At 35.7% G+C, this 24637-nt stretch overlaps 1 protein-coding gene across 2 annotated transcripts in view; it reads left to right on the top strand.

The window, feature by feature from the left end:
* LOC109092000 (glutamate receptor ionotropic, kainate 5) overlaps nt 1-24206 on the top strand; it is a 96939-nt gene extending 72733 nt beyond the window's left edge. For both annotated transcript variants that reach the window (XM_042745065.1, XM_042745066.1), the window contains exons 15-22: nt 2863-2976; nt 4247-4356; nt 4473-4646; nt 7401-7566; nt 10100-10325; nt 16198-16326; nt 21667-21788; nt 23052-24206. In XM_042745065.1, the coding sequence (XP_042600999.1) occupies nt 2863-2976; nt 4247-4356; nt 4473-4646; nt 7401-7566; nt 10100-10325; nt 16198-16326; nt 21667-21788; nt 23052-23663 (1653 nt within the window). In that variant the 3' untranslated portion in view covers nt 23664-24206. The remainder of the gene's footprint in view (nt 1-2862; nt 2977-4246; nt 4357-4472; nt 4647-7400; nt 7567-10099; nt 10326-16197; nt 16327-21666; nt 21789-23051) is intronic.
* The last annotated feature ends 431 nt before the right edge of the window (nt 24207-24637 follow it).

Raw genomic sequence — 24637 nt, 5'->3', positions numbered from 1 at the left:
ACTCGTGGGAACGTGATAATATGTCGTGGCCACGAGATCATTTTGTCAAGGTAATGACATCCTTATGTCTTATGTTGTCTTCTTATGTTGAGGGAACAACAATTTTTTTTTTTTTTTTTTTTGTGTCCACAATTTCAATGCGTTAACAAACCTGCGTGACCATAGCAACCTGGGATTATCAGAGATGGATTAATGAATATTTTATTTTGAATTAAGAAATTATTATATTTATTGTAGAAATTATTACATTATTAATTATTATATTAACCATAGGCCTTGGCTACCGGACTGTATTACGTGTGATAGTCAGCATTCAAATGAAGTTTATCTTGAATAAATGTTACATAAAGTGCATAATATAAAATAGGCCTACAAAAAAAAAAAAAAAAAAAAAAAAAATTATCCATCCTACAGTCTTGTAAGTCCATTAACTGATCGTCCTTTTCCCGTAATATCTGTATATTATTATCATTATTATTAGCCTATTATTATTGGTTATTTTTATATTCGTTTATTCGATCTCTTTACTTAACGTTCTGAATACTTTTGTAAATAATAGGCTAATATAAATGCTTGACATGCCAATAAAGCTTTGATTATGTTGACTGGAATTTTTGCTGGAATGCAGTTTAAATTTAATGTGTATTTCATTTTATTTCGGTTGATTAATAGACCATAATTATAAATACTATAGTATTTCGTTGAGGAATTAATAATTCACGTAGTTTATTTGTAAATGAAAACACAACATGCTCATTTTTCATCACATGGGCATTAATACAATCATAAAGTCAATGCCATAATTGTCAGGCGTTTATTTGCAAAATATATGGTAGACTAGCAAATACTAGCATAATTATTCAAAACGTTAACTAGGTAAAGCAATACACACATTGAGGGGGAAATAAGCATATATAACAATAAATATAAAAATATAGCCCTAATAAGTTCATGTAATAATAATATTAAATTAAATGTTTAATGTTAATGAAAATGTTTTATCTATTTTTGATAATCCCGGGTTGCTATGGTCACGCAGGTTTGTTTACGCATTAAATTTTATTTCGTGGTCATGACAAAACTAAGTGAACCGAACATGTCACCTCCCGGTCACCGTAGATTATAGCCAGAAGCGATGGTTTAAAAATGATGATTTCAGAAGATCAGTTTACAATATGTATATATTTGTTTAAACATAAAACATCAAAGTTTATATACTGTAAATAAACTAGTCCAATTATTATGTCTTTGTAAAATGTGTGTGTGCATGTATATATACTGTATATATACTGTATATATAAAAATATTATTATTTACAAAAGTGAAACTTGTAAGACTCCAGATTTTCCAATGTTTGTTTTTTTACCTGAGTTTGTTTGGCTGTAATGCTCCATGTGAAGTACAGTGTGAAAAAAAATATGTACCATCTTTTCTACACTGCATCTTGAAAAAAAACTTCACTTCTTTTGAAACAGTTCAACTACTGTCACTCTACTGAAAAATGCAGTTAAGTTAGTAGCCTCACTACTTTTAGTTCCTCTAACACTGTCACCCCCTCCTCCTGGAGGAAGGAAAGAAAAAGGGCAAAATAATGCCACAGTGGGCTTTTTTTATTCATTATTGTTATTTTCCTTCCTCAGGAACTTTCGCTCTTATGCTTTCTTATTCTCTCCCCCTTCATTTTTCATGCGTATCCCTCGTTCCCTTCATCTCTCAAGGGCACAATATTCCCTGTGTCCTCGCTGGAAGCCTGTCTTTACCATCTCTCTGTTCTTAACCATTCCTCATCGCCCCTTTCTGTATCTGTTTCTGCTCTGAAGGACCGTCACTTTATTTCTCCCCCTCGCTCTTTCCTTTTTCATAGGGCTGTATTGCACTTTTTAGCCCTGTTTTTCTATCTCTCTCCTTCGCCGTAATAAATAAATCTCTTTCCTTTTACCCAAGGACTCTCATATCGAATTCTTCCATCAACCCAGGCTTCTTCCAGTGCACTTACATCCCTTTATTATCTGTCTATTCATCCATCCAACTGTCCAGCGTTGACTTTCCCCTTACAATTCTTCTTCCATCTCTTTGCTGCTTCTACTTGTGCTAAATATCCTTTTTCTTTTCACTGCCACTTCTTGTCTTCATCAATGAAGCTCAGATCATTTCAAACACTTTTCTTCTCGAGTGCTTCTTGAAACCAAGGTCAATGTTTAGCGTGGGAACACACGTGGAGCACCAACAACATGTAACCAAATCACAGGCCTGCTTCCAGTCAAGCATTTTACAACGGACACAGCGATATGCTTATGAGTGCTTTGCAACATTGCTAAATTATCATCACCACGACAGAGAGTTGATAGTTAGTATCTGTCAGTAAAATTCAGTAAAACATTGAAGCATACTGTAGGTGTACCGGAAGTCCACCAGGTCATTTTTAAAATACTTGTATTGTTCATTCAGTCTTGACTGAAACTCACTTGATTTAATTGGTCTCAAATTATAGAGGAAGTACACGTATGCCTGATTTTACTCAAGACTTCAGCCATTTCTTTAAAGGTTTTTGTATAATCTAATCTATGAATATAGCATTTATTTTTGTGCTTGACAAATCAAAATCAGGGTTAAAATAGGCTTTTTGTGTCTTTTACTGTAGTTCATTTGTGTTTAAGGTCATTTATGTGCTACTTTATTCCAATTAACTATGTTATTGGACATTATGGGTGACAGATACCTCTGCAAATTTAATTTAGTATTCAATAGTATTTGTTATCTAGAATATTTTTTGTGTGATGCATCTGCACTGGTGGCAAAATGGCTAAGTGCATTCTATAAAACTAGTATACTAGTAATTCTCTCTTTTTCTGTTTGTTACAGAAAGCAGATTTGGCGGTGGCTGGATTTACCATCACATCGGAGAGGGAGAAGGTCATCGATTTCTCCAAACCTTTCATGAACCTTGGCATCAGTATCCTGTACCGCTTCCACATAGTAAGACACATTTGTAATACATTGAATTGTGACTATACTACATTGGTATTTATATACTGGAAATTATTTTATATGCGGCTAATAGCTCAAATGAAAATGTAAATGAATAAATGAAATGTTTAAACACTCAGTATATTATGCTTGGCTGTATAGTATTCTTGGGTCAATATTACAAAACTTATCAAGAACATTGATAATAATAAAAAATATATAATAATAACAATAATAGTACTTATTATTATTAAAATATTTATTATTATTACTGTTGTTGTTTACTTCTCTCTCTCTGAAAACCAGTCAAGAACATTTCTAATAATAACATTAATTTATAATAAAAAACAAGTAAATAATAATAATAATAATAATAAGAAGAAGAAGAATAAGAATAAGAATAAGAATAATTATAAATATTTATTATTGTTAATGTTTAATATTGCTGAAATATTTTATTATTATTATTATTATTATTATTATTATTAGTGTTTACTTATTTCCTCAAAAAAACATTTATGATAATATTAATTTAAAACAGCAACAATTTTTATTTTACATTTTTTATTTAAAAATTGTAATTGTTGTTGTTATAAATATTAATGCTTACTTATCTTATAATGATTAGTATTACCATTATTGCTATTGTTACAATTTTCTCTCAGTTATTATTTACAGTGTCAATTTTTAATCATCACTGCATAATTTAACAATTATTTTAAAGAAAAAAGGCAAATAAAAATAAAAAGATCCAACCACGTAAGAAAAATGTCCAGTCAATTTTTACCACTTTATGACCAAAGTAAAATTTAAAAATATGCTGAATATATTATGGGATGTTCTGAACTGCTTTTCTGGGTTAGTAACAGTAACCAAGGGGCGGCGCTTAGTGAAGAATTTGTTTGGTTGAATTATTTCTGGTTCTTTTCTCATTTCTTGCATGAAAATCTTGCATTCAAAAAGTAAAGCATGGTGTGAGTACTGGCATCAGTGCTCTGAGAAGACATGAATTTATCAAATGTACACCTTGAATGCATTGTCGCTTTGGATAAAAGCACATGCCTGATGCATAATGCATAAATGCACAAATGAAAAATTGTGCATAATTTTTTGTCCGTTTCAAAAACAAACTTTTACCCAGTCTCTTCATATGAAAGCATGCACTAAGCAGAACAACAACAAACAGCGATTGTATCAGGAAAAGCTTTCAACTATTTGGAGAGTCTCTGGCTGTAGGAGTGGTAAAAGCATTGTTTGTATTGTTATGTGCCCTCTACAGGGCAGGAAGCCAGGTTATTTCTCCTTCTTGGATCCCTTTTCGCCAGCTGTCTGGCTATTTATGCTTTTAGCCTATCTGGCCGTTAGCTGTGTGCTCTTCCTGGCTGCCAGGTACCGCACTGTCACTCAATACACACACATCTATTCTGAATATCATTATATTCACAGTCCAGTGTTCTTCTTGAGGTAACAGCTTCTTTCTTTGTTTCTTTCCCTCCCTCCATCAGGCTGAGTCCATATGAGTGGTACAACCCCTTCCCGTGTTGGCGGGACCGCAGGGACCTGCTGGAGAATCAGTACACGCTGGGGAACAGCCTGTGGTTTCCGATCGGTGGTTTCATGCAGCAGGGCTCAGAGATCATGCCCCGGGCTCTGTCCACACGCTGTGTCAGCGGCGTTTGGTGAGTGTGCCGATGTTTCGCACTTCCTTAGAGGTGTAAGAGACCCTGCAGTAAGTGTGTGTGTGTATCTGGGAGTACGAAAGACACTTCTTCACACCGAGTGCAGTATCAGTATCGACACCAGCTGGCTCTGCACACATGATCCAAAAGCTTACATGGGTGACAGTGTTTCTGTAAACTAAAGACTGGAATATGCTACAAGATTTTTACAGACTGGAGAAGTTGATCTGACAGATTTCATAGACAATCACGGAGTACATGTTGGTCATAGACTCTGATTTTTAGCTTCAGAATTTGATTTCCTTGAGTCGGAGGATATCAAATATGTTTGATATTTTGAGCCAGTTTTAGCAACAAGGTGCATGTTTCTGAAGTTGTTGTGATCAGAACGACTTTAACTTTAGATTTAGAAAGTTAGAAATGTTTAAATTAAACTACCTGAAAAAATCTATTTATAAATATATAAAAATACGTATATATTTTTTCTATACACTATAAATAAAAGCACATAAATTACTAAAAATACTAAAAGGTATAATTAAAAAGGTAAAATTATTTTTTTTTATAGGCAATACTTATTTTACAGGAATTTAAAGGAAAGTTATAATAGCATTTTATTTTTTATTGTTTCTTTTTAATAGCTTTTTCTAGTGTTAGAATATGGTTAGATTTTCCAGAATTTCTCAGTTTTGTGCTTTTGTCTCAACCCAGACTTTGTAACTTCTCTTTTGTAATAAGTGCATGAAAAGTGTTCAAAAATGATGAAAATTGCACTTAATTGTACTGCACTTTTGCCAATTAACCTAAAACATATTTTTGTTAATTTTATGTGTAATTTGTATTTATTTCTTCAAATTCAAATTCATAGAATCACTATCAGCAATATTACCATTACACAAAACATTTTGAGAACAATTGAGTTTTTCAAACAAAAAAAACTTGATGAAAATGAGGCCTAGCAGCAGAAAGACAGTTAAACAAAAAGACAGAAATGTCATTCATTTTTGTACTTAAGAAATAAAAGTTATTTTCATATTTAAATGTAAATATTTAATGTAAATTAATTTTATTTGTATAAATATTTATATATGTAATTGACTGCTTTCCGGTGTAACATTTTTTCAAGATTTCAAATCAAGTGCCTCTAACTGAATATCTGCTTTTTTATCTTATTTGTTGCTACAGTAGGTGTTTCTATTTATTTTTTGGCCAGGCAACCAAAAAATGACCTATTTGTGAGAAAATGTTCTGCAGGGCGGGTTTTCACACATGGTGATGCATTATTTCAATTTAACATGGACAGAAAATCTGTTCTCTGTGTAAAGAGACCATTAAGAGTGTGTTTTTTCTCACTGAAGTTTGTTTGGGCATGTTTGTTTTGTGTGCTGACATACATTGTGTGCTTCACTCTTTTGTAGTGTATTTCTAGATTAGTCTCCCACCTCGAATCATGTTGCTCAGTTCATTTTGCTCTTTCTGCTATCAAGTCAAGCTGTCTTCTGTTCCATCCCTTCAATTTCTATCCTGCGCCGTGCTGTTGAGGTCATTTAAGTTGAACAACCACTTTTAGGAAGAGTAACATTGGAGTTGAAATGATTCGATCTGTGCATGCAGTGGAAGCTGAATGTTTAATCATCTGTGGTGTGAATAAACACAATAGATGTGACTTTAATCCCACACAGGGGTGACCCAGAAAGCGGAGAGCTGGCGTCTATCTCTGAGCACGGCTCTGACTCCGTGATGCTCTGGGGGACGTGTGTCTGCAATTGGTGTACTTTAATATTTGATAAAGAGCTTTTATTTAATGACAAATAACTAATCTGGCTGTTTGTGTATTTTTGGAGTCCAGTCCCTTTAGAAAAGTTTTAAATGCTTCACCGGTCTCATGAAAGCTCTTTCTCTGAGGACTTCAGGAGTTTCCTTTCATCTGCCCATAATTCACTGCAGTGAAAAGCTCCGTGATTGTGTTGGGAAGGGCTCTCCAACTTCCTCCTGGAAATGCCTTAGACAACATAAATCAGCATTCTTAACCGCAAAGAATGCATTCTTTTTCTCAGGAAATTCTTCTTTCTAAAGAAATCAATGCTTTTATGCAGCAAGAATACATTAAAGTGATCAAAAGTGACAGTAAAGACATTTCTGAAGGATCATGTGACACTGAAAACTGGAGTAATGATGTTTTGAAATTCAGCTTTGCATCACGGGAATAAATTAAATTGGGGAATTTTTTTTTTTTTAAACAGTTAAACTGTAATAATATTTCACAGTATTGCTGTTTTTACTGTATTTTTGGTCAAATAAATGCATGAATGTCTTAGTCTTTATATATATATATATATATATATATATATATATATATATATATATATACATATACACACACACACACACACACACACACACACACACACATCGTAACATTGTCTCAGAACACAGTTTACCAGCTTAAACATGGAATGACTTCGTTTTTGCAGATAACATTGGTTGGAACATCTGACATAAAAGGTTAATGTGTTAAATTATGAGTTTGATTTTTAATGTGCCACCATCTCTTATTAATTCATTCACATTATGCTATTATGCATTTGATCAAACCAGGTTGATCTGGTCAACATTGCAGCTGTAGGTGTTTTTCAGTATTTCATTGAGTCAGCAAATCTGCACACAGATGTGTCTTATGTAAACATCTGTCTCTAATGTACACACTTCTGATTGGAGGGAAAAAAACAACGTGTTTGTGTGTGTCTGAAACAGGTGGGCATTCACGCTGATCATCATTTCCTCCTACACGGCGAACCTCGCAGCTTTCCTGACAGTCCAGAGGATGGAGGTGCCAATCGAATCTGCTGAGGACTTGGCCGATCAGACGAACATCCAGTATGGGACTATTCAAGGAGGAAGTACTATGACCTTCTTCATGGTACGTATGTCCTTGTTTGTGTGAAATTGTGCGTGTGTGAGATTTGTTTCACAGGCCTACAATGTGTGCACATGTGATGATGTCATCATGCATCACTTCCTGTTTGTAGCGACAGTTGGGCTAGTGATTCATATTCAAGCCCACACAGAATCTGTGCCAGCTAAATTTCACAGAAAGTTTTAGATTTCCACAGAATTGAAACATCGTTCATTCACAAAATTCTACAGCCCTTGCATATATGGATATTCAGTGATATTAATATTAACTTTTCTACTAATAATACCGACAATATACATACACTACCATCTGAAACATTCTGTAAGATTTTATGTTTTTGAAAGAAGTCTCTAATTCTCACAAAGGCTGCATTTATTTGATAAAAATATATTTATACAAGTATAGTAAAAACTACAATTTTGCAACATTAAACCATAACTGTTATACCCCCAGTTTCACAGACAAGGCTTTAGCCTAATCCCAGAATAATATGTAAGTCTGAGCAGTTTCAACTGAAACAAACTTGCACTTATTGATTCTAAAAATATATCAATGCCTTTGTTTTGTCTCAAGAGGGCCACCAGTAATGTTTTTTGTAAGGCACATTTATAAAAAAAAATACTTAAATGTCCTAATTGAACTATGGCTTAATCCTGTCTTAGTCTAAGCCCTGTCTGTGAAACCAGGCCTTAATATATTATATAAAACATATATTATAAAAACATAACTGTTTTCTGTTTTAATCTGTTTTAAAATGGAATTTACTCTGATGGCAAAGCAGTCTTTAGTGTCCTTCAGAAATTAATTTAATATGCTGATTTTCTGTTTTAAAAATATTTCTGATTGTTATTAAAAGGGTAGTTCACCCAAAAATTCTGAGAATTGTGTCATTAATTACTCACCCTTGTGTCCTTCTAAACCCGTAAGACATCCGTTCATCTTCGGAACACAAAGATATTTTTGATGAAATCCGAGAGCTTTCTGACCCTCCATAGACAGCAAGGGAACTGCCAAGAACAAGGCACCGAAATGTAGTAAGGACATCGTTAAAATGGTACTTGTGACGTCAGTGCTTTGACTGTAATTTTACGAAGCTACAAGAATACTTTGTGCATGGAAAAAAACCTTGTCTTTATTCAACCATTCTTCTCCTCCACATCACCCTAGCACCATTATAGAGAGTATTACGATGCATCCGCGTGCTTTCCTCTGCACGTTAACAAGGTGCAGCACATACTTGTTCTATATCAGCAGCACCACACACATGCATCGTTATAATCTCCATGGCACTAGGGTGACGTGGAGGAGAGCATTGTTGAATAAATTTGTTATTTTTGTTTTCTTTGCAATGTATTCTCATAGCTTCATAAAATCACGGTTGAACCACTGATGTCACATGGACTATTTTAACGATATACTTACTACATTTCTGTGCCTTGATTGTGGCAGTACCCTTGCTGTCTATGGAGGGTCAGAGAGCTCTCGGATTTCATCAAAAATATCTTAATCTGTGTTCTGAAGATGAACGAAGGTCTTACAGGTTTGGAACGACATAAGGGTGAGTAATTACTGACAGAATTTTCATTTTGGGGTCAACTATCCCTTTAATGTTGAAACCATGTAAGCTGTGATCATTTTTTTTTTTCAGGATTCTATTTGACATTTTATTTTAAATAGAAATCTTTGCAACATTAGAAATGTCTTTATTGTCACTTTTGATTGATTTAATGCATCTATGCTGAAAAAAATAATAAATTCATATTCATACCCCAAATCTTTAAACGGTAGTTTAAATATTACTAATTTGTTACTAATACTAAATAATAAAAAATATTAATACTATTAATAAAACAATAAAAGAACCATGTAATGATATTTCACAAATTGTATAATACTTTCAGTGTTGCTCAGTTTATATTAATTCCAAAGATTTCCCCCCAAAATCAGTGTTTCTTCCAGATCTGCTCATAGACACATCCATTCCCAATACAGTTTTCTCAACTACACATTTTGACTAGTTGACTAGTATGTGGGTCAGTGTTTAACTGATGTAAATAATAAATTAAAATACAAGCTGAGAAACCAAAGACAAATCAAAATGTTGTCACCACATATAAAACAAGCGCAGATAAAGTCATGTGATCAACAAATAGTTGAAACAGTCCCTTTCATTAGAAGCACTAGTCTGTGCGTGTGCTTTGACTCATGTCATAATGCATCACGTCCTGTTTGTGGCAGTAAGCAGTTGGCCTAGTGACTCACAGCTATATCCATATTCACACTGGAGGCCAAGTTCACTTCCCCATTACATTAATAATGTATTATCCATCCTTCTTTCCCTTACATTTTCACTTTCTTTCAATCTGTTACCTTAATCTAGTTCACTCTCAATGTCTGCCAATAAAATGCCTCTTTATTCATTCACCTGTCCTCATGTCACCACTAATATAATTTCATCTTTGATTTTTCTCTGCCTTCCAATACTTTATCCGTTTCACCTTTCTTTTCTCTCTCCATTACTTATCCTTTCTCTCAGAACTCGCGTTACCAGACGTACCAGCGCATGTGGAATTACATGTACTCCAAGCAGCCCAGCGTGTTTGTGAAGAGCACGGAGGAGGGCATAGCTCGGATCTTAAACTCCAGGTACGCCTTTCTTCTGGAAAGCACCATGAACGAATACCACCGACACCTGAACTGCAACCTCACGCAGATTGGAGGCCTGCTGGACACCAAGGGCTACGGCATCGGCATGCCCCTGGGTGAGTAGGGCAGAAAAGAAAGACCTAGAGAAATAAAGAGAAAAAGGTTTCAGGTGGGATATAAAAGTCTGATTTTAACCTTCTTGTACAAGTAGAAATACTTTTGAGTGTCCAGCATGGAGATCTTTAATGCAGTATCTGGAAAAAGTTAGCCATTATCATCCCTATTCATCCAAGTGGTTAATGCAGCAAACGGTGGAAAAAGTCTCAAAATGTGACTAATAATTTTGACACTTAAATCTTTTTATTTCTTATTTTGAACTTCATCTTAGAATTTTTTTATTTTTTAGTCTGAGGTGGAAGCAGACTTTCATTGCGACTTCGGAACAGGTGTGAATAAAGAGACATAGAGACAATTAAGAGCTTTTTTTAAGGAGTTAATCAAACTTATTCAGGGTAGCAGCATATTTAATTTTTGACAGTAAAGGCTGTGAGAGATATGTGTTCAATAGACTCACAGCCTCGTTTTCATCCTTAATTTTTAAATTCATTTTGGCATCTAACCCAAGTAAGGTCTACTGGTTCATGCTAACCAGTCAAACCATAACCCACTGACATCCAGACATATTCCAGTTTAAAGGGGCATTATGTAATATTGACAGCTAGTGATTGAGTACTCCAGTCAAAATTCTAAATATTGGACAGTGTTATTTCTTCTGCCACCTCCTCCTCAGACTCAGTGCTCACGCGGGTTGCCAGATACCACAAGGAATGAGCATAACTGACAATGTTGGCCAACAAGCCTTACGCTGATCAGTTGATTTATCAACTGTAGCTTTTCCAATGTTTGCCGAAGCTTTTTAGGTAGGATACAATCTGCAGTCACTGATCCATATTGTTTGCTGGTTTCCATGGCTGCAATACGCTGTATTTTCTGTCACCTGGCAACCCGGGGTGTCAAAATACTATTGATTAAATTGACAGTGGGCAGAATCACACAGATCAAAACAAAACAGACATTCTGACACAGAACACACACTTCAAAGTAGAATAACTGGCTGTTTGTTTGTTTTCGGGAAACTTAAGATGTATCCTAAATATCTGCAAATCTATTATGGTATTTTTATGTTTTAGTACAATCAAAGAAAATCACATGCAGCACCGGTAATGCCAAAACATTTTCTCTTTTCCAAGTTTAATGTGCAGAGACAACTAAAGTAGAAAAATTACTACTCGTGGCACAGGAATTATGCACTTAAAATTTACAGTATTTATATTAATTAACCAAACTGCCAAACATTTTATTTATGTACTGTATTTATTTTTTGGCAATAAATATGCCTAATAAATACAAATATATATAATTCTAAATACATTCCAACATTTGTTTATATATTAGGCAAAACATCAACTTTCTGTTTTAGTTGTGTCTGAGATGTGGCTTAGCTGTTATCTCATATACTCTGATATGTTGAGCCGTGGTGCTCAAGTGGATGGTACCCGTTTGCTCCCTCTTTTTCTCCCCAATATTTTTTGTTCTCTCTCCATTATCCCTCTGCACAAAAAGTCCAAAAATAAAATCAAAAATAGTGTTTTAGTTCTGCCAGAAATAAATATGATGATGGCCCAGAGAACATCACACAGACAAGAAAGCCTCTGTCACAATGATAGCATGTCTTCATGATCTGGTATTGCATATTTCTTTCTAATTTTTCTCCTGGATAGATGGCTTGCCACTTTCCACAACGCTTGATAAATAGCAATTCTGACTTTGTCTTTGACATTTGGCATTTACAGCAATTACTCCTTGACAGACAGAGATATGAGGGAGGGAAAAGAAACAATTTATGGCATATGTGTTTTGCATTGATGGCTTTAGTGGGTGTTACAATGAGGAAAGCTGGAAAAGAGAAAACGTGGGGTCTTAATCCACTATTGAGCCACTGTATGCGCTGGAATAATGTAGAAGGGCTTTCTGGACTTGAGTGCAAAGGGGCTTGTCAAGTCAAAATTTAAGAAGCTTACATCCAGCTGTGAAAGTGAAATAGGCCGTAAAAGTGTTATTGGCGTCATGTGGTGATTTCGCACAGTAGGCCTACTGCTCCAATTCCCAAAGATGTCTAAGCAAGCTAATAGTTCTGTTATATTTTTTTGCGTTCTTTTGAAGTTAATCAGCAAATTTCTAAAATGCAAAATGCATTTACTTCTACTGTTGTCAGTACAGTTAATCAAAACACTGAAAATACTTAGCAATTGTATTGCTTTTTGTCCTGTATTGGATCCCCACCAGCTACTTTTGGGATTTGTAAGAACAGAGACAAGAGCTTAAAATATGAATGTTCTGGATTTTAACTAAAACTATCACTAGAAGATTACAAAGAATTAAATCTATCATCAGTAGAGTAGGTTTTCCGCTGTTTATACATTTGAACTCATGACAGTGAAATACTATAGTAATACTATTTAAACTCATGAAATAATATTAAATAAAATGATAAAAGTTGTATTTTTATGAAGCTTTGAGTAGAAGTTGGAGCTGTCACCAAATGCTCTTGTTGCTCTTGGCAGCAATACATATGAAGTTTCATGTCTCTAAGATTTGTAAAGAATTGTTTCATGTCTTTGACGTGTTACACTTGAACAGTGTAGTATATCAGAAACCTTTTAATAGCTCTTTTCTGACATGGTCTGTGGGTTTTCTGATGAAATCTGATGAAACCTGTAGGAGGATTAGAAATAGTGGAAATCAAATTGGACAGAAATTGAAAACACTGCTAGCAATAAAAAGCAATAAAATATGTGAGAATTACATGTCCAACACTGTTGTTTTACTTATTTATATACTTTCATGGTATTTTAAATTAACTTTTAATTTTCATTTATATTTATTTTAGTCAACTAAAACAGATTTAAATTGTTTGACTTTTAGTTAACAATTACAACACTGATATCCAAACCATTTAGTCCAAAGATTTTAAGTAAAAACTGTTGGTGGCATTAAAGGATTTAGGAGGAAGATTTAATACTCACTATTGGGTATTTAAAGGATAGTTCATGAAAAATGAAAATTCTGTCATCTACTCATCTTTTAATTTGTTCCGAAAAATATATGAATTTCTATCAGCTGTTGAACACAAAAGATGGTATTTTGAAAAATGTTGTTACCCAGACAGTTGATGGTACCCATTGACTTCTATAGTATGGAAAAAAATTACTATGGAAGTCAATGGCTACCGACAACTATTTGGTTAACAACATTCTTCAAAATATCTTATTTTCTGTTTGGCAGAGGAAGAAACTTGTACACTTCAGGACAATTTGAGGGTGAGTAAATAATAACAGAATTTTTATTTTTGGGTGCACTGTCCCTTTAAGAACTTGACCGATCAGTGTGCCAATGCAGTTATAAGGGCTGACACTGTCTCCCATGATGCATGAAGAATAATAAAAACCTTTGGTTTTTGGTTCCTTGAAAAAATAAATGATGGCTGTTTTAGCAGATACAATTATGGGAGTATGAGTAAAAGACAGGACATATGAAACTGAGATGCTAACTCACAAACATCACTGGGGAACTTGTACCTACAGTAGGTTAATAGATGCGGTGAGAAAATTACTAGTGCTGCTTTCTGTTTTTGATCTTCTGTCCTCCAGGAAGATCAGTCCAACAACCTCATGACCACTATAGGCTAAACTGCCCTCCAAAACATCACCATATGCTCATAATCGCATGATCCCGTAAATAGATTTGAAATGAGAACCCAGGAGCAGCATCCGTCTTCAAAGACTATCTCCAGGTCATAGAATGTCTTCCAGAAGCTCAAACATTCATTCCCTCCTCCCGGTTCTAACTCATCTCTTCAGGTCGCCTTCCAAAGTTCTGGTGCCAAGTGATAAAATCCTCTCATCCACTCATTCATGAAGAGGCTGGTCACCATGGACACCCCACATCCACTTCCATAGCAACCTGGAGTGCAGATGGTGTCACCACAGAGTCTTTAGACTGGGTTAGACTATAAAACATGAAATAAAAGTTGACCTTTCAAGCGACTAGTTGATCACACCCATACTAATGTCTTCCTTCTGTAACACATCACAATAAAGTTCAATTTGAAGACTAGTTACATAAACTATGAATTTTTGTTAAGCGTTTATTGATGTAGTATAATATTATTTTGACAATAGACATTGTTGTTCATTGTTAGTTAAAGGTACCTAATGCTTTAACTAATGTTATGAAATTGCATGATTCATCAGAATATGTACTTCTATAAATATTCTATTTCAGTCACAAAGTACATCACATTACAGTAGTAAAATTGTTTGTGAATACCTTTTCACGTTTAATGTACTGTATGTGCTTTTTTGGTGAATAGTCAGCATAAACAGTGAGGTTCAGTTGGGTTATTTTCAAATAAAACAAATATTTAAACTTCTCAAAACATTTCAGTGCTGGAAGGTGAAAGAAATTCCTTATAACCTGAGATAACAAGCTTAGAATATAATTACAACCGAGCAATGCGATATCCAGTTGGTGACCTTTCAAAACCGTGCAGTATTAAATACCATATTTATTCTTGTTAACAAATATAGGTATTTGCAAGCAATTTTATAAAGATATAAAATAATAATTTTAGAAATAACATAGGTTAATTGGAAAAATGTGTCTCTACCTACCAAAAAAAAAAAAAAAACCTATACAAAATTAACTGCAGTTTCCAGAAAAAAAAAAAAAAGAAAAAAAAAAAACATTTTTTTAAAAAAATTATTATTATTATTACTGGAGCAGATTATCAATTAAAAAGACCTTCCACAATTCTATGTTGTGATTTAAAAAAAAAAGAAAAACTTTTACCATAGTGCATTTGTAAACCAATACATTTTGATGTTTGCATCACATAATTAGCTCTTCTGATGTAAACTTGCTCGATAGCTCACCTGGTACAGCGCTCAGATATGGGTCCTGTGAAACATGAGTCACAATAAAACAGCTCAAAGACTTGTTAAATTAAGCTAAAATAGCATTTCAGATAAAACTGAACATGTTTTCTGCACCAATCACTGGACATTTCACTGAAAGTAGTGCAAAACATGCAAGAAGCAACGCCACAGTCAGGATTTCTCTGATGAGGTTGAAGGTGTTTTTAAAAGCTTGCATATTTCTTAGCTTACATGACATGAGAAAATTGCATCTTTAAACTCAGGGCTTGATGTAAGTGATATTGACACATAAAATAAATGTTTTGTGCTTATTATACTAAGGTGCAAAAACATGCACCTGCAAAGTACTTCACTTTCACAGCCTTTGAATGAAAAAGTAACTAACGTTCAGTGACAGCTGATCCATTCCAGTGCATATCTGCTGTTTAATTTGAATTAGCATCTTTTAATTTGATGAACACATCCTTTCACGTCATGCCGTTATTAGCGTGGCATGATTAGTTGTACAGTAATGTTTAATGAAGGGTGATGTTATTCTAACAAGTCTAATAATTTGGAATTAACCTATCATAACATTCATTTTCATTCTGACACACTGGCTAATTTAACTCATTTGCACAACATCAGTTGACTTAAGACATACTCAGTCATGTCTTAGCAGTTAGCGTATGTGTTCTGACATTCTGACACGTTAAACCAGAGTGCTAATGAAGGCAACGCTGGTCTGGGTCGTGTCTTATAAATATGTCCCTGTCACTAAAGGTGTCCAAAAGGCTAAAAACTGTTTACTTTGTGTGTAGCTTTGCTAATCTTAATATAGCATTGCTAGCCTTGCTTGCCTGTCTGAACTTCTGTAGCATTAATCTTAAGGTAGTTAGCTAGTTTCCCAGCCTTGCCCAGGTTTTAGATTGGTTTTGCACAATCATCAGCTGGTAACCCTGGGAGTCCAGTTGGCTGACCAGCTAAACTAATTCAGTTCACTCTGTTGCAGGTTCACCATTCAGAGATGAGATCACGTTAGGCATACTGCAGCTGCAAGAGAACAACAGATTAGAAATCCTAAAGCGTCGATGGTGGGAGGGTGGAAAGTGTCCTAAAGAAGAAGACCATCGCGCCAAAGGTGAGTGAAATGCTGTTATTATACTCATTAGCACCTCAACATAACATACTGTTCTGTTACTGTACGTACTGATACCAACAGTACTGGCATTTTAATTTATGAGTTCTGGTAAAACCCTGAATATTTATAACCTGAAGTCTGCGTGTGTGTATTAGTCAAGAGTAAGTTTTGCTGTTCTCACTGGGACAAAAAAAAATAATTTTGTCATATAGTTTTTCATCCTCTTATCCTTTAGAGGAATACTTAAACCTGATTAATGTCTTTGCAAATAAGAAGACAGCTGTAAAAGAATGTAAGGCAACCAAAGGTTCCTTATCTATACAGGTGAACAGGGTAAAAATTATAACTAATAGATACCACCATGCATTGACCAGTTCACAGTACATTAAGATTAAAGTTTTATATATAAACATATGTTTAAATATGCAAATAAGGCATGATATATTTCCAGAACAGAAATCTGAACAATGGATAAAGCTAGGTTTTAAATTCTTGTTTCATTTTGTTTACACAGTACAAATATATCTCTTTTATCTCTGATTCACTCCATATATCAGAAAATGCAGTCAACAGCCATAAAAAAATAAATACATTTTCTCCAAGTCTTTAGGAATAAAATGTTACTGTATATAAATCAGGCAACTGATATGTGAACAGACCTCTCTGTAAAAACATTCAGAATATAGATAGGAATAAAACTGTCATGTTTGGTGTACGTTAGTGCTATTGAAATGGAGATTTCTGGCTTAGTGCATGAGAAAAAACTTATTTTGAGACAACAGCCTTTACAGATATGTACTGTAATTGAAATCTACAGACATAAAACAAACACTTAATGTGCATTTAGAATGTTTTATTTTCACTATCTGTTATGGAGAAAAAAAAGAGCCCAAAACCTCATAATAGACCAGTGCATGAAAAAAAAAAGGTTTTGCCTGAAGCATCTTGCCTTAATATTTTATGTCTGAGAATACCAATATTTGTATTTTTGGTTTAGAGATAGATATATATGAATAAACAAGGGCTCTCTCAGATCATCATGGAAAACCTGATAATATCAGAGATTTTCACAAGTGTGATTTCCAGGCCTGGTGAAGTCCTGAAAATTAGGCAAGGCAAGGGAAGTTTATTTAAATAGCACATTTCATACAGAATGGTAATTCAAAGTGCTTTACATAAAAGGAATTAAAATAATCATAAAAAATAGTGACAACAATAAAACAAGGAAACTGAAAATTTTTAAAATTGATTGATTTAAAATGAATTAAAACAGTTAAGAATAGAAAAAGATTGTACAGAAAATACAGTGCAATCAGTTTGGACATAGCACAGTGCTCATTCACAGCTAAACATATGAGTTTTGAGTCTGGATTTAAATGTGGCTAATGAGCTAATGTGGCTTTTAGCACATCTGATCTCTTTTGGAAGCATATTCCAACTGCGGGCGGCATAATAACTAAAAGCGGACTCGCCTTGTTTTGTGTGAACCCTTGGTATTTCTAACTGACTAGATCCTAATGATCTGAGTGGCCTGTTAGGTTTATATTCAGTAAGCATATCTGCAATGTGTTTAGGTCATAGGCCATTGAGTGATTTGTAAATGAGTAAAACTACTTTAAAATCAATCCTAAATATAACTGGAAGCCAGTGTAAGGACCTGAGGACTGTTGTGATATGCTCAGATTTTTTGGTTCTAGTCAGAATTCTAGCAGCAGTGTTCTGGATGAGGTGCAGCTGCCTAATGGTCTTTTTGGGAAGGCCGGTGAGAAGACCATTACAGTAGTCCACCCCGCTGGTGATAAAGGCATGAGCAAGTTTCTCCAAGTCTTTACTGGAAGCAAAACATTTCATTCTTGCAATGTTTTGAGATGAAAGTATGCTGATTTAGTTACTGCATTGACATGACTACTGAAACTAAAGTCTGTCTCCAGAATCACACCAAGATTCCTGACTTGATTTTTAGTTATTAGACCCCTAGAGTCAAGGTATGCAATCACCTTGAAAACTTCAACTTTGATCCCAAATGCAATGACTTCAGTTTTCTCCTTGTTTAACTGAAGAAAGTTCTAGCACATCTAACTGTTTATTTTATCAATACATTGGCAGAGGGAGTCAATGGGGCTGTAGTCATTTGGAGATAAGGCTAGGTAAATCTGGGTATCATCAGCATAGCTGTGATAGGCAATTTGGTTCTATCTCATTATTTGACTTAGTGGGAGCATATACATGCTAAACAAGAGCGGTGCAAGAATTGAATCTTGTGGTACTCCGTATTTCATGGACGTCCACTTAGACTTATCCTCTCCTATACTCACATAATAACCTCTCCCTTCTAAGTATGTCCTGAACCAATTGATTACCATCCCAGAAAGCCCGACCCAGTTTTCCAGTCTCTCTAGTAGTATGTTATGATCGACAGTGTCAAACGCAGCACTGAGATCTAGTAATACCAGCACTGATATTTTGACAGAATCAGAATTTAAGCAAATATCATGTGGTCGGAAACCAGATTGAAATTGGCCAGGCATCCATTTAATTTTCAGTAATCTTGCCTATAAAAGGAAGATTTGATATTGGTCTGTAGTTACTCAATATGGTGGTATCAAGATTGCTCTTTTTCAGGAGGGGCTTAACAACTGCAAATTTCAGGGAGTTTGGAAAAGTCCTAGAAAGAAGTGAGGCGTTCACCACTTCTAAGAAATCTGCTTCCAAACAGTTTAACACACTTTTGAAAAAAGATAAAAAGATATGGGAAGTGTGTCAAGGTCGCAGGTTGAAGATTTAAAGTGCTGTACTATTTATTGCAAAATTTTGCTATCAATTGCTTCAAAAACAGCCATAGTAACTGCTTTTTGAAGTTGTGATTGAATTTCCTCTGCATAACCTGAGGATGTGCTGATCACCTTTCTAATATTACTGATTTTCTCAGAAAAGAAGGAAGCAAACTCATTGCATTTGCTGTCGGAGAGCATTTCACTGGGAATCTGACTTGGAGGGTTTGTTAGTCTCTCAACAGGAGCAAAAAGAGTGCAAGTGTTGTTTATGTTACTATTTATATGGTTTGAGAAGAAAGTTTGTTTAGCTGTGGCTAGTTCCACATTGAAAGCACGAAGGCTGTCTTTGTAGATGCTGTAGTGAATTTCAAGTTTCGTCTTCCGCCACATCCGCTCAGCTTTTCTGCATTGTCTTTTCATACTCTGTACTGCTGTTGATTTTCTCCAGGGTGCTTTTTGTCTGCCAGTCGTATTAATGACGTTTGCTGGAGCAATATCATCAATAACATTCTTAACTTTTGAGTTAAAGGAATCAAGGAGAAGATCAACAGAGTCTGAAGAAATGCTTGGTGTTAAAGATATAGCCTTCATAAATAGCACACTAGTGTTCCCATTAATGCATCTTTTTCTGACAGAGACAGATCTAGACTCAGTGGTAGCAGAGAGTAATATATAAAAGAAAATACAGAAGTGATCAGATAGTGCTACGTCCTTAATAACAATGGATGAAATATTTAGAGCCTTACTGATGATTAAATCTAGAGTGTGTCCACGATTGTGTGTGGGTCCATGCACATGCTGAATCAGCTCAAAAGTGTTTAAAACGGTAATAATTTTATTTGTAGAATTGATTTTTTGCGTTATCTATGTGATTATTAAAATCCCCTGCAATAGCAAAACAGTCACAATCTGAGGAAATCATTGATAACAGTTCTGTGAACTATTCAACAAAGGTAAATAATTATAAATAGGATGCATGGAGCATCTTTCAGCAGTATACGTAGATATTCAAAAGACAAGTGCTGACCAAATAACACTTGCTTACATTGATAAACATCTTTAAATAGAGCAGCTACACCTCCACCTCTCCTAACAGTCCTGCAGACACTCATGAAAGTAAAGTTAGGAGGGGCTGTTTCATTGAGGACTGTTGCACTGCAGCTGTCTTCTAGCCATGTTTCATTCAAAAACATAAAATCCAAGTTGTTTGTGGTGATGAAGTCATTGATCAGAAATGATTTATTTTTTAGTGAGCAAATGTTAACTTCATGGCATTGTTTTTTGTCTCAACAGCAATCTTAGTCTGATGCATAATAGGCCACATAAAAGGTCATGGTCAAATTTCAAGGTCAAGGTCAAATTTTTCTAGATGTGGTCATTTCTAAAGTATTTATTTGGTTATAAATTACTATTTGTGAGTGCAGTATCACCAAAATGAATTTTATCAACAAACATGGATAATAGAAATTCATTGGTCATAAATTTCGGGAATCCTGAATGTAGTGTTTGCATAGTATGATTTGTTTACCTACAGCAGTCTTACCTAGCCTACCTAAGTATATCTGCTCTTCAAATAAACATCTATTTGTGTGAAATATATATATAAAAAATCACATAAACATTGGCACGGTGAATATTTGATTTCCTGTCACTCTTTATATTGTTATAATATTGCATATATGATGTACTACATCCATCTGATTCAAATGACAGATGCTTCACAGCTCTGCTAACACTGTGAGTGTTTATTTATGTGGTCTGGTGATATTTGCATTCTGTGTGTGTTGTAGACTCATGCTGGCCCAGGGGGAATAGAGGGAAAATGGTAGCTGTTTGGTGCGCAGGCATGAACACACGTGTGCCTGTGTGTTTAATTTCTCTAGCATGGTTCGCAAAGCTTGTATATTCACGAGAAAGTGACATTTACAGTCTTGCAGGGTTATTTACAGGTCTGCAAGAAAATGTCAAATAATATGAGCTTTATTTTTGTGATTCTGCTAAACTCAGAATTATTGTGCGTTTCCTCTTATTCTTGCGCACAAAGTCTTTTAATTAAGTGAATTAATTAATTGTATCACTGGCAACTAAATCACCTGAACTCTGGTTAAGAGAAGTGGAAATCCTTGTCTCCTCTTAGCTGTTGATGCTTCAGGATTAAAATTTTAATGGTGGCCAACACACAACAGAAGTTGATTATCATACAAAATCAAACAAGTTCATGTTAATAGAAATTAAAAAAATTGCCACTCCCCTATTATTATTATTTTATTTTATTATTTTACTATTTTAATCCATTCATTTAAACAGATCATTTCAGACATGCATTTTATCCTGAGAAATTCAAATGTTTACTTATCAAACCACCTGGCTTCATGCTTCCACTTGATAACTCTTAGGAATACCGCCTACACCCACCTACATCTCTGAAATATAGTTTAATAGGATCCCTCTGGAATCCTGCGGGAATGCAGGCCTCTAATTAGATCCACAGTGTGTGTGCATGTGTGTGTGTGTGTGTGTGTGGAAGGACGTTTCTGTGTGATACATTGCTGTGTTTTTCCTTCAGGTCTAGGAATGGAGAATATCGGCGGGATATTCGTGGTGCTGATATGTGGACTCATAATAGCTGTTTTTGTAGCCATCATGGAGTTTGTGTGGTCCACACGCCGCTCGGCCGAGACAGACGAGGTACGCCCTCACTCCTGTCCCATCCGAAACCACAGACACTCACGAGTAGGTCACAACGCCAACCAGTCAAGCCGTCTGTGTTTGTGATGTAACTTTTCCATAGCTTTCACACAGTTTACCGCTCATATTTCTGCAGCTCAAACATGGCTCTAGCAGTGGGTTTGATTCCCAGAAATGATTTAATGTATATGCAGTATGTGCTGCATATAGGTTGCTTTGGATAAAATAATCAGCCAGTTTCATCAACAAGTTGTTTGGAATGTGAATGAGTGCTATTATAGACCATTTTAGTATTTTTTGGTTAATTAAATGGAAAATTAAATAATTTTGAGACTGAAGTACAATGCTTATGGGCACAGTGATGGACAAGTTGGACAAGATTTGAGAACATATTTTAATCATTTTGTTCTAGACAAATGGAGAAAATAAAAACTTAGTTGTCCTGGTTCTGAAAACTCTACTATGCACACAATGCTATTCAATGCAGGTTATTTCTGTAGGTCAAGTGGCAAAGCATGCCATTAGCAACAGCAAGAACATTTACTGATATAATATGCATCTTGAATGCATTGCAAGTCGCTTTGGATAAAATTATCTACCAAATGCATACATTTAAATGTATGGGATTTTTACATTCATTTATTAGTTCACCAGGTGGATTAACCCCTAACTCAACCAGGGGGCTGTGGCTCACTATAGGACCTCAACAAACTTCCAAGGGGGCTTCAAAATGACTTAAAATGATTTATAATAAGACATAAAAAGCATTAAAATAAGCTGAACCGACTAAAGCTCAAGTTATTTCTTATTTTAATTCACCTCCTCTTTGAAGAACCAGGATTCCTTTTGTCTTGAAAAACAAGGATATATGATGTAGCCTAATTTTAAAATAGAACTGGTAGTCATGTAAATTTATATCCTTATAATTCCATGGGTATTTTAACATATTCTATAAGTATACATTGATGCTATGCTCAAAATATTTTAGAAAATGTTAGTGAAAATATTTTTACAATTCCTTATCAAGTAAATAATGAGCAGCTGTACAAGTCATTGGACCTCTAAATGTTGTTGTGCACAATGAGGGCTATTGAAGTGAAAAAGGTTTCCGTATGAGATATGAATAGCGATGCCCATTTCAGGATAATTGAGCAAATGATGTTCTGTTTTCACTTTACTCCTGTCCATTTTCATTTTGTCTTTTTCCTTGTATATTTCCTTCCTGACTCTCTTTCCCCTCTCTTCCTCTTTGATCCTCACTAAGTGTCAGTATGTCAGGAAATGATGACTGAATTCAGAAACGTTATCGCCTGTAAAAAGAACTCTCGTTTGCGGCGCCGACGGCCCCTCTCGTCCCAGGGCATCCTCCGGCACCCAGCCCGTCTCCCTTTAGGAGCTCCCCGTCAAATGCGGCTCGTGAGGGAGATGCGTCTCAGCAACGGAAAACTCTACAGCGGGACGGGGCCGTTAACCGGCGCGGCTGCAGGACCGGTACCCGGCGGGGGCGCTGCGGAAATGGGCCCGGGCCCTCAGCGACTGCTGGAAGACCCTCTCAGTGCCAGCGTCCCCAGTAGCGCACCCGCTTTGGTCCCCACGGAGGCGCCCCGCGGCTGCACACATGTGCGGGTGTGCCAGGAGTGCCGGCGGATCCAGAGCCTTCGCTCCACGTCATCTTGCTCACGCATCTCGCCGCTGGCCTCCGCCACGTCCTCTCTCCCACGTTTGCCGCTGCCGCCCCCCTCCGCCTCCAGTACAAACACCGACAGCGAAGGAGGAGGCTCGGGCAGCCCACACAAGGCCAAACCCACACCCCCTCCAAGGCCGCTGCCACCCACTAAAACTCCCTCTACCGATCTCCTCTGCAAGCAGGACTGAGACCAAGAGTAAGGAAACTTTTATCGGGACAAGAATTTAATGTAAGTGAGTGCTGGAGGACAGACGGAAAGACTCTGCCCACGCCTCCAGTCAAAGTGACCTCTGGGATACTGCAAATAAAGGCCATTTTTGGATGCAAAATTACATTAATGGACACTGAGTGAGAGAAAGATGATTCAGCCAACCGCTTGCTTTCCAAGTGTCCTGTTTGAACACCACTTCTTGCAGTGGCGCTCAGAAAGCCTGTGAGGTTTGGCATGCTGTTGAGACTATGTTATGCATATCCCATGAAAGTATGCTATGCAACATGTCGTAAAGGAAAAAGCAGAGGAAAACTTTGAGGACAGCTGTTACTTTTGCATAGAAGTGCGGATCTACGCTCCTGTGAGAGGCTGATGGAGTCTTTACCTAAAATGTGACCGTGGACCACAAAACCAGTCTCAAGTCGCTTGGGAATATTTTTAGCAATAGCCAACAAAAAAAAACATTGTATGGGTCAAAATTTTACATTTTTCTTTTATGCCAAAAATCAGTAGAATATTAAGTAAAGATCATGTTCCATGAAAATGTTTCTTAAAAATTTCCTACCGTAAATGTGTCAAAACTTTCTCAGTATTTTGATTTTTTTGCACCCTCAGATTCCAGATTTTCAAATAGTTGTATCTCGGTCAAATATTGTCCTATCCTAACAAACCATACATCAATGGAAAGCATATTTATTCAGAAAACTTACCCTTATGACTGGTTTTGTGATCCAGGGTCACAAATGCGCACATGTCAAACTGAAATGACTTTGGTGCAAATACATTTAATTTTGTTCTTTCTTTCTTTAAATAAGGGGGAGGGTTACAATTCATTTGTATTCCTGAATGTCTCTTGCTTGGTTTCCTTTCTAGCTTTTTCTTTGGTGTCATTCTTTTAGTCCTTTTTTTAATTTTTTTTTAAAATATGATACCCGTTTTATTCCCACTTGT

This window comes from Cyprinus carpio, chromosome B19, assembly GCF_018340385.1.
Source record: "Cyprinus carpio isolate SPL01 chromosome B19, ASM1834038v1, whole genome shotgun sequence".
Lineage (NCBI taxonomy): Eukaryota > Metazoa > Chordata > Actinopteri > Cypriniformes > Cyprinidae > Cyprinus > Cyprinus carpio.
The sequence above is the reverse complement of the archived record's forward strand: the minus strand, read 5'-3'. Positions and strand labels throughout refer to the sequence as shown.